Source organism: Hakea prostrata, chromosome 9 (genome assembly GCF_041222555.1).
Source record: "Hakea prostrata isolate BN-2017 chromosome 9, UWA_Hpros_2, whole genome shotgun sequence".
Classification (NCBI taxonomy): Eukaryota; Viridiplantae; Streptophyta; class Magnoliopsida; order Proteales; family Proteaceae; genus Hakea; species Hakea prostrata.
Window position 1 is genome coordinate 4,197,598 of NC_142608.1, and position 11,574 is coordinate 4,209,171.

General features: G+C 37.6%; 1 protein-coding gene across 1 annotated transcript; it reads right to left on the reverse strand.

Annotated features, from left to right (window-relative positions):
• Positions 1-1,406: 1,406 nt before the first annotated feature.
• On the reverse strand, positions 1,407-10,929 carry LOC149004145 (uncharacterized). Its single transcript, XM_089168178.1, has 8 exons — positions 10,484-10,929; positions 10,333-10,399; positions 9,901-9,947; positions 3,631-3,718; positions 2,634-2,767; positions 2,446-2,544; positions 1,656-1,747; positions 1,407-1,568 (listed from the first exon to the last, which is right to left on the reverse strand). Exons 1-7 carry the CDS (start codon positions 10,703-10,705, stop codon positions 1,667-1,669), a joined length of 738 nt encoding a protein of 245 aa, XP_089024304.1. The 5' UTR covers positions 10,706-10,929; the 3' UTR covers positions 1,407-1,568; positions 1,656-1,666.
• Between the last annotated feature and the right edge of the window lie 645 nt (positions 10,930-11,574).

Here is an 11,574-nt window from a genome sequence, read left to right on the forward strand (position 1 = left end):
ACATTTTTCTCGAATGTATAAAGAAAATGAAGGAAGCACAATGGTCAACTTACTCACAGAATCGGTTTCCAATTCACCCAAATTCCCGGGAAAAAAGCATTGAGATCCAGACTAAATTGACCAATTAACAATACCATCTAGTACAAGAGCCAAAACGTACCTTAGTATGGTATCTTACTTTACTTTGGAAATAACCCCTGAAGCAATGTTTGTCACAGACAACCAATGAACCTCTATCTTCCTTGAGCCGATCTATGCCATTATGAGTTAGTAGTCAGATCCTCTACATCCGCACGGTCATGGTGGGAGATCTCGTGAAATATCTCACTTTTTCAAATAAGCAAAACAAAATGGAGATCAAGAGCAGAGATTTTGGATATCTTGCTATATCTCGCCATATCTCACTGAAACTCTCAATTTTGCTGACTTTTTTAGGATTTTAACTGGATTTTCACTTGCAACTATTCTTACCACATCTACAACATTGAAGGAAGATCAATCATTCTCTACTTGTCTAATCAACTTATGATTTAATGACTTATAAAGAATTTATAATGACTGTATAATTTTATTATTATATTCTTAAAAATTGAGATTGTGATAATCATATAAATGAAATTTTAAAGACATTTAGGTTATTTGATACATTTGAAATACTTGTTTTTCATTTATATGCCTTAAAGGTTCTATATTACATGTTATATATAACCTTACATTCTCTAATTCTATAATATCTCGATTTTACATTATGGGTAGACTTAAAAATCATATTTAGAATTGTTTTTTAACAAATCCAAGGCTACCAATGTGTTCAAACAGCCTTATATAAGCTAAATACCAAATTTCAGCCTGATTGGGACCCTAAAACCCATTGAGATGGGCCATCGAGTTGACGTAAAAAAATCTTATATCTCAACCGAGATTTCACCGAGATGGTCTAGATCTCAATTTTTCAAGGTGGCAAGATCTCATTTTCGTGCACGGTGCACTCAACTTCTTCTCTTACAGCTCACCTAACACTTGACACAAGGAGATTCGAAGTGGCCTGCATCAGGTGGGCTGTAAGGGAGGTGGAGGAAATCCAAATCTGAGTTGAATACTTGCAATAACTAATCTTAACTTCACCCCCAGACAGCACCTTCATCCCCAGTGACAGCTCGGCATCTCATGAAGAACCCTTCAATGCCATGCACTTAGCAGCAATGCACGAAATCTCAGCATCATCCACCGTACTACTCCAACACAGTCCTCAGCCCAAGTAGTAGGATTGCCAACATACTCCCAGACCTAGAGTTTAAGGCACCTTTGGGCAGTGGCATTAAGGCCATTGTCTCCAGAGTTTGCAGTGATCAGCCACGGACAAAAGCATGTAGATTTTTATATTAATTAATAAGATTCCTGATCATGAATTAAAGAAATAATCGGCCTACTTGAGGCTGGGAAAACTTGAGATAAGATTATAGTAGTATGCGAAGTGATAACAAACATGATAAATAAGAGAGTTTATCAATGGGAGTTAGCATAAACACTATTTTTTCTCAGCTTGCCCATGAGATGTATATACAAAACTGCACAACAAGTTGACAATTTCAAGGTCAATATATCAAATTAAAAGTCTACAAGAAGCCACCAATTCTTCATGAACAAACAGAGACCTTGAAGATTGCTAGTCTTCCTGCTTCTTGGGATATTCTCTAGGACCAAATATGGTAGAGCCAATTCTCACACTCGTACTGCCCATTTCAATCTGCAGAATACCCAAGTTTTATTATTTAGTCACATTGAATCTCGACTGATGCTCCAGTTTAATCGAAAAAATTATGCTAAAAAGATGGAACAGAAAGAAAAACTTTAGTTTAATTTTATAGCTGAGTTCTACTTCTGAAATCATTCATCATTGTGCTACACTACTTGAATATTTCCTTTTTTTTTCTTTTATTTATTTATTTATTTTTGTTTTGTTAGAACTATGAGAGATGAATATGATATATTACAAATAACACAATAGGTTACTTTAGGTCTTTACTTATTAGTGCCCTAGCCCAGGTGAGTTTCCTATCAAGCTTGAGGCCTAATCAGGTAACATCTTCGAGTTCTATTCTTTTATACTCTCTTTTGTTTTTATTATAAATAGATGTGTTGGCTGGCATGGTAGAATACATCCTACTGCCTATCCTTTTTTGCCCATTGTTCTCTCTTCTTCTCTCTACCAGGATCTAGTTACAGATTCTGCGATCGTTTACAGGTACTTCAAAATCTGGAGGAATAGTTTATATTCAGGGACAACAAAAAGTTCAGGGATTCAAATGTAATTTCCCTGTATTTTTATCCATCAATTTTCACTTCAAGTAAACCACAACAGTTATCACAGTTCAGTATGAAAATTGAAATAAAAAATGTCATTTTATACTAAATTTTTTGAATTTGCAATCAGATATTCCTTACCGCTTGCTCAAAGTCACCAGACATCCCCATTGACAGCTCGCACTGCTCCTCTGCTATTCCAAGTGCTTTGCAAACTTCAATCCTACAGTTTGATAATGTCTGACTCAACAAAATAAACACATCAGGAAAGCACAAAAAGATAACAAGGGAAAGAATTACACAAGAAGGACAAGTTCCAGAATCATCACTTTGAAATTTTCTGGAGTAGATGTGTAATCCAGCATCCCTATTGTCATTAGTCCAGAAAACTCAAGGTTTGGGCATCCCATCTTAACATGCTTTGCAAGTTCTACACAACCTGATGGTTCAACTCCAGATTTCGCTGCAATGGAAATATATTCATAAAATTTACAATTTCCATGCAAGCCAAATAACAGTGATTCAACATAAATAAGCAAGGGAGGGTCCATGAGGATCACTAATTGATTTAATCCAACGGATGTACGTGTGCAGATGTAAGATGTAATGGTGTCTTCCCATGTTTAATGCTTCTTGTTACTCCCACTGCTCCAGGGAGCTTGGTGCATGCTCACCAGGAAATCCCAATTGCTCAGCAACACCTAGTGATCTTTGCATATGCTGACCCCACCCCTAATTTGCTCAGAATCACCTTAACTGGGCTTCCTATATGCTCAAAAAGACCCCAGATTCTCCTAAGAAGCTCCCCACAGGCTCCGCAGCAAGCTTTGTACCCACTCACCGGGGATACTCAACTTGTTTAGAATCTAACCCTTTTTATTTTAGTAGACTCTTTCGAATGTGACCTAGCAAACATGGCTCTGGACATAGCCCATACATGCATGGGCATGTGAGTTGTAAGAGATTAAGGAGCCTTTTTCATAATCTTAAGGTTATCTGTCCTCATCTCCCCCACCCCTCTTCTCTTCTCTCTCTTCTTTTGTCATCTCCCCTCCCAAAGAAAACGGTCCATGATTGTTGGATTTAATACTTACACCTGCAGATACACGGTGCAAAGAAGTATACAGCAGAGAAAAATGATAGCTTGCCAACCAAACCCATTGACATTTGACTCTATTTAAAGCAATAGCATACAAGCCATATAAAGGGAAAAGGGGAAGGACATTATCTGATGTTGAGCAAGCCTAGCATTTCTGACTTCATTATTAAGCCATACAGGACAACTATGAGGCCTTCCATCTACTGGGCAATGCTATCTTTACTCACATTCTTCTCCACTGGTATTTACTTGAACCATAACTTTAAGAGGCTTTCTTCCAATATTCGCCACACCCCGATCAAGATGATTTGCAATCTGTGAAGCAAAGGAACCATAGTAACATGTCCAACAATAAAATCAATGAAGGAGAAGTTTTGGCAACATCTAATGTACCATTTGACTTGAGTTTCTTTCCTTTCTTCCACATTAAAGTGATATAGTTTGAAATTGAATCAATAAAGTTTTTCTTCTGGGTAAAAATTTAATGAAGGTTGGAAGCAGCAAAAAAAATAGCTCATTAATAAAAAACAAATAGAAAATATAAGCCCAAAAAAAAAGTGTGTACACATTTTTTTTCTTCTTCCTTTTACCCCTGATGTGAATATGAGATTCCCTTGAAAAGTACCACATCCTCACTTGTTATTACAAAATGCAGAGAATCATTTCATTGAATCAATAATCACTTCAGTGTAAAATTATAAACACAGTTATCTTACATTGCTTAACCAAGGTAGTTTGAAAATATTTTACCTGGTGTCAACCACCATAAGAAACAAAAATGATTAACTCATCATTTCCATTGAATAAAAAATCAATTCGGCACAAAATTATAAAAACAGTAACTTAAATTGCTTACCAAGGTAGTTTGACAAATATTTTACCCGGTTTCAACCACCATAAGTGATAAAAAAGATTAACTCAGCTTTTACCTGCTGTGTAAAGCTGCTCCTTGTCACTAAAGTGGTAAAGTTAGAAGTTTGAACTACAAAACTTCTTCTGGTTTTTCCTTATTTTATTCCTGAAAGTTAACTTAGGCCAAGGGTAAAAGGGAATTATCACCATAACGTCGCTACCAAGAACAAATATTGTCTTGAGCACCTTCAAACTTGAGATGTGAAATGATAGGATTTCACTCTCATTGGAAGAAGAAAATTGTTAAGTATAACATAAAAGAAGAAAGAAATAAAACAGAAAAGAAAAAGAATGGTTACAACTTATTCACCAAGCTTGGTTAGATTAAGAATTTCTCTTATGCAACAGTAGACCAGTAGTTCAAATCCTAAGAAAAGAACAACCTCTACCATTGCAGAAACCTATGAAGAAAAGTTTCAAACAAGGGCTAAAATGTTCCTCAACTTTTTAATATTTATAAAAGAGAGATGTTTAACCATATCAAAAATTCTTGATCAAATAGAAAGATCACTAGCATCAATGTTCCTATCATAATGAATGACTAGTTGAAGGAAGAGGGGGGAATTTCCATTATGTGCTCAATGGGGATTGATTTAGTGTACGGACCCTAGATTGGGCCATCCTAATACTGGATTGGCTAAAAGATTGATTTAATGCAATCCATAACTTTTGAAGATTTTGGCATATTGTAACTTAATATTTGATCTTAGAGCTAGCTACCACATCAAGCGTTTGAGTCATAGAAAGGGCTACCAAAGAAAAGGCTACCTAGAGTAAGTAAAGGCTATCAAGAAAGAGTACCTGCCGTTACCCATAAAATCCTGGGGTATAATGGAGCCACTGGGAAAGGGCTGATTATCGTTGGGATGAGATCTGGCTCGAGCAAGAGTTATCAAGGACAATGGCAGTGGAAGCGCGATGGTCACTGATGGGCTTAATAGGTTTCAATCTAGTGTATGGATTGGCCCAGCATAGTATGGGATAGGTTAAGGGCTTGACTTTATGTGTTCCATTGACTGATAAACTTCTATTCTATTGGTTAAGACTATAAGCTTTTAGTGTATTAGTTAACCGCCTAACAGCTTCACTGCAGACGGTACGTTGGCTTATTATTTCTCAGATAATGGCTTAATCCTTCACATCTACGACACAATGCATGCAGTTATTGTTGGACAAAAGAATCATGTAATACAGTTCCGACACTATAGCTAAAGCTCGTACACAAATGGTAAAAAGTGTAAATGCAATCCTGGGCTTCAAAACCTTAACTTGGGATCAGAATGGAGTCAATGGACCCAAAAGACAGATGAATATTCTGATTTAATGGTTGAGTGCAAACCGGTGATATACTAAAGTTCAAGACCAATAAGTGAAGACAAATGACGAGTACACCGAACAGGATGCAAATGTTTAAATAGGGGATATTCTGGAGTAACACTGAGGGAATACAGAAATAAGGAACCAGAGGCAGTTTATATAAAAATTAAAAAGAAGGCAATACAACCAGAGAACCCTTTCTACAACCTTCTGGTGGAAGGAAGCATCGAACATATTATGTATCAAGGGGGAGGAACTCATTCATTTGGCTATGTATCAACTGAAAGTCTTAGTGAATGGAACCCATTCCTAAACCTTCCAGGGTTTATAAATAATAGAACCAAAGTCCAAGAACAAGAACTTATGCTAATCTCTGCAACTAGGATTTACAGTAGATGTAAGTCAGCCCTTTGTTTCTGATGTATATCTTTCAAAAGAATAGACCCAAGGAAATAAGATCCTTGAGTTTTAATGCTCAGGGAAAAAGAGTTGATGCCCAAGATATCAAAACAATAGGGACTCACATGGTAATTTGGCAGACTAAATCCTCTGCCCAGAAGTAACATTAAAAAGGGTGAGCCAAAAACCAGATAATTTGTAAAAGATAAACAGCAAGCGAAGATGAAGAGAGATCGGGAAGAGGATGAGGAAGCAACAACCATACAGGAACCAAGAAATGAAGAAAAGAAATAACAGAAGAAGATGGAGAGGCAAAGCCATTGAAGGAACTAAATGTCTGCAATCTTCTTCAATTTCAATATTGTGTAACGGTTATATTCATATGTAAAAGAAACTCTTACTACAGCAACTAATCAAATATAGGAAGTAAATTGAACTCAATCTTGTATAACCCCCCCCCCCCCCGGGTATAGTTTACTAACACAATAAAACAAATGAAAATATTACCCTCCCTTCTCAACCAAAATCTAGTTTCAGTCTGGTCTGACTGTGTTAGAGTCACCAAATCCAGTTATGCAAGTACAAGTAAAGCATTCATCCTACCACAAAAAAAGAAGAAGTGCAAGTAAAGCAATAATGGCACTAGTGCACTACTAGCCTCCTCTAAGAAGAACTTGATTTAGTTGACCTTGGATAGGGACCGACAATACCACCAATTCAACTTGCTGAAGGGAAAGCGGTCCTGCTATCTGCTTAAGTTTGACTGTTGGAAAATATGTGGCAGGAAATAACTTCATCTCAAGTCTATGATGCACAACCGGAGAGTGTTCTAATAACAAAAATAGTGTGCATTCTATCAAATAAACATGGTCACTCAAGAATAGAATGTTATGTTGCATTATACGGATCATCCCATTGATCAACTATGAGAGCGAAAGCAAGATGTTCATCATAAGATTAGTGATTTTCACCTAAGGAACCTTGTATCAATTACAATGTGGCATTATCCTCAAATTGAACTTGTGAATGGCATTCTCCAAAATGATTGTGGTGAAACTTCCACAATAAATTAACACAGTGCATAGACTACCATTGCATCTCACTCTGGCCTAGTTATGATCCCAGTCATCCTCATTAAATACTTCATGTATAGCCAAAACTGGATGAAGAGCATAGTAATGCTGCATTTCCCCATCATTATACAGCTGTTGACCTCACTAAATTCACGCTCATGCTCAGCCTCTAATATATTATCTTGTTCTTTTGCTGCTATTTTGAAGCAATAGTCATAAATTCTCTCTAATCAGTGAAGGCAACCAATTGACTAGGATACTGATCAACAGAAATGTCTCTATGCTCTGCATGTGGAGCATTTTATCTTAAACCTTGGCCTTGAAAGAAGTCTATCAAACCCACACCACAAAAGTTCAGAAAAACGCATTTTACAGCCTTTATTGACTATCTTCCACCTTCAATTATACGGTTATACCTGTATTACATCCTCCATTATAGGTTCTCGATTAGAAACCAAAGCAAAAATAATCTGAAGGTGCAAGCCAGTCCAAAACTAACTAAAACCTCTTCATCTCCCTCAAAATCTGATCAAGTGGCTAAGCAATAATATTTGGCCACACCATCCTGCTCCTGACTCTTGTCTGTTGCATACTTGAGTGCATGCACGCCAATGGTCGCTAAGCAAAAATCATTGGTTCATTCAGCTCAAGTGTTTTATCAATCTGATGCATTGAGTGATGTCGTTCCTGATAATTGATGCACCAGGCTCAGGTTGTACCTTTTAACTTGCCTCCAAAAATTAAAAGCTTTGAGGGCTTTGTCATCCGTACCATCCGAAAAAAACACCTCCAAATTATGGCTCCAATGAAGGTATTGTACCAGGTTCTAATCCCCATGAAATTAAGGACATCAAACTTCACTTCTCTTTCAGCTCCATAAAGAGAATAAACATGTCAACTAGCTTATATATTGGTCTTGGTGCAAGATGTGGTAGTGGGCCAGCGCAAGGCAGAGTTGTGGAGTGAAATTGGAAAAATCCCCAGATTGCATAAGACTCTTTCCTTAATCTGACACTGCCAATCTGTCAATTGAAGCCTGTACATGTATCATTAGGGAGTGGACAAAAGTAAATGTGGAGTTAAGCTTATTAACATTAAACCTAGCAGGAAGTAATTTGTTCCATAAGATGGGCAACAGTTGCTTTTCTTCCTCATGAGAATTATATCATCAAAACCTCACCATTGACCACCATGGCCAGGGTATGAAAGAGAACTTTCGACTCTGGTACCAAATAATGTGATCCAAGGTTTTAAACTCTTCTTTGGGAGCACCAAGAATGCCAAAGCTTGGTGATAAATTGGTTGAGTAGAAAATCTGTGGACTTACTAAGTTCAAGCACAACAAATGGAGAAACTGAGCAGGGACATAACAATTACCAAGACACAGACCTTCAAAAAAGGAATATTCAAGAAACCAACATTAGGAAGGATAATAAATAAGGAGAGAACTAGGGGAATATATGTAACAAACAAAAAACATCATATGGCTTTTCTGTTATATCTAGAAATCCATTTCTTACCCTCAGTGGGAGAAGAGAAAGGCTATGGCTTTTCTATTATATCTAGAAATCCATTTCTTACCCTCAGTGGGAGATGAGGAAGGAAGAAGCATATTGAGATTTGAGGGAGGAACTCACTCCTTTGGCCCTAGATTGATTTGAAGTTCTAGAGGATGGGTTGTGACCTGTGATCCTTATGGCTTGACTAACAATAAAACCCCTAATGTCAGATGTAGGTGACCCAAGGTATTGGAAGGGGCCAAGATGCAGGGTAATACCAACAACCACGGCACCTGCAACAAATGTTGACTTTTGCAACTGCATTATAAGGTAGATGTAAGACAGCCTCAATTTCTGATGTGTATAACTAAGTTTTAGGAGTTCTAATTGCTGGGGAGAAAGGAAGGGAGAACAGGGGGAGGGACCGACATCGCTCACATCCTCCTATGCTCAACTTTTCAGTCCTAGTACAGCCATATCTTTTTACTTAACTCTCAGCACTCTATTTCAATTGGTGTAATGACTAATTAGGAAGTAAATTGTGTTCAATCTATTTTTCACCGTCTTACATGCTATCTAACATAATTAAAGAAGATAAAAGGTTACAAGTAATCCAAAACTAAATGAACAGGTAAGTCACTACCAGCTGCTCGCTTAGGTCCAGAGATACAGTTTGCCTTGGTTTGGGTCTCCAAATCTCGTCTTGGGTCCATCTAATGCTAGTTTTACTACTCTACTATAAGATGGACTTAAAAGTTAAAAAAGGCATTTCAAAATCAAAGTTTTACCTAATTTTAGCAGTGACTTTGATCCAGAAACTGCCTTATTTCACAGGTCTTGGACTGTAAATGAAAGAACTGACTTGTTTGGTTCCAACTCAGTGAGATAATAATGTGAACGCAATTCTTGAAATGGTTTCATTGATTCTAAGCTTGACTAATCATATCATGTACTTCTAGTTGCCTTAATTCTGCTAAATTTTTTCTATGCTTTTTCATGGTCATGGAATTTAGACCATATAATGTGTTGGATGTGCTGAAGTTATCCAAAACAAAACTGTAACCCCTAAGAATCCACTTCTGAGCCAAGTGCATTCTTTAGGTTTCTCTATTCATGACTTTTCAAACATCTGGTATGGGCATGATGAACTTTGGGAATGATGAATTTTAAATTGTTTCAAAAATAACAATGACGATGTTTCGCTTGGTGAAATGAACTACTGAGAACCGTATATACAAAATTATCCACGGAAGGAAAAGGAACCAATGCTTGCGCCAATGACAACGTTGGTGTTTACCTTCTCATCACCTACACCCTCAACCGCGGCAAGATTTGGGACATTGGCTGCCAAGTAACAAGTAAGGAATTAACACTCTCCAATATTCTCTCAAAGACGAAAAGTGATGCAATAAAACGAAATAGAAGTCACCCCACGAAATGGCAATACCAAAAAAGGAAAAAGGCAGTACACAATGGAATAGAAGATGAATCCAACCATAAAGGAGTATGGACAGCTAGAACAAGATTCATAGCTTAAGGATTCTCCTCTTCAAAATTTCGAATCATTGATTGTGAAAACAGTGGTTCCGGTTGTACTATTTATAAGTGCGGGAAGCAACAAAAATTTTCCAAAGAAGAAATTGAAATAATGAGAGGCATTTTAACTTTGTTGCGCTGCAAGCGTCCCAGTCATTAAAGTAGAACCAAGCAGAAGACACTGAAAACATACAGAGAAGCATTTTAACTTTGTTGCTCTGCAAGCGCCCGATAAATCGCCATTCGATATCACCCGGAAGCTGCACATATTGCACAATTACCAACATCAGGTTCTCAATTACAACGACAATCAATTACTCGGCTAATCGTATCAATTTCTTAACCTGAGGAGCTTTTTCCAAAAGTTCTTGGACGTAATTCTCGCCGAAGCAGCGGTGACCAGCGTCGTAAACTTGGCGGATAAGGGAAACCGGCTTGGTCTTGCTGACGGCAACTACTCTTATCTGATCTGCGTTGCGGCCCGATCTCTCCGCAGCTTGTTGGACTCGGAGCATCACCGAACGCAAGGCCGTCACGGCTAAGCTCTCCATGGCAGGAGCAGCCATGCCAGAGGTTTTCTTTTCCCTTTCTGATTTCGTCTGCTCAGTTCACCTCTAGCATTTCTACACCGTTAAGCTCATATCCCTTCTATAGTTTTCGTATCCAATAAGGTTGGCTGGGCCTGGGTGGCCCCGGTTTTGAGCCAATCTGTGCTTGAACCCATTCCTTCTGACTTGGTAACAAAACGTTCAATTACCCCGAGCGAAGACGACGACGAAGAAGAACATGATAACGCCATGGAACTGCCTAGAGAGCTTGAATCCTTGATCAAGATATGGTGGTGGACCCTTTCAGCCATTTTTTACAAGCAAATGAGAAGTGATCATCTTCTCCTACTTTTCCAAAGAGGAAGTAGCCAGTTATTTTTCTTTTTGGTTACAAGGGAACACTTTATTTATACACGGATGAGAATATTACTTATACCATTGAGTCAAATCCAGTATTTTACTAACAGATCTTGGTATTGCCAATGGAACATGAAATTTATTAGCTCTATGTCCTAGTTAGAAATGGATCATCTATTTTCTTGTAAATATGTGTCATGTGTCCCAACATCACATCATATGGTTGAAATCCATTTATGACACATGATACACATGTATAACGAAATGGATAGCTCATTTCTGACAAGTAAATGGACCTGATATGAATCCCAATTGAACAATCCTACATTGGCAAAGTAGTCCGTTCTTGAGACAAAAGAGTCACCTCATGCTATGAATGACTTGCAACAAGTATCTTAGGATATGTGAAAAAAGGGATATAAATGTAATTTTATACTTAAAACACTTTACCTTTATCCTATTCCTAGTTCTCTGTTTCAGTTTTTTATTTCTTCATTCACTCCTCTTTTTAGATTTACTTGCTTTGTCTC

What these genes read in the sequence shown, in the direction of transcription:
- LOC149004145 (XM_089168178.1), bottom strand. Translation starts at nt 10,705, where the DNA reads ATGGCTGCTCCTGCCATGGAGAGCTTAGCCGTGACGGCCTTGCGTTCG. An exon ending in CAAAGTTAAAATGCTTCTCT is followed by an intron (nt 9,948 to 10,332) that starts GTATGTTTTCAG and finishes GTTACTTGGCAG; the next exon opens with CCAATGTCCCAAATCTTGCC. An exon ending in AGGGTGTAGGTGATGAGAAG is followed by an intron (nt 3,719 to 9,900) that starts GTAAACACCAAC and finishes TTTGCTTCACAG; the next exon opens with ATTGCAAATCATCTTGATCG.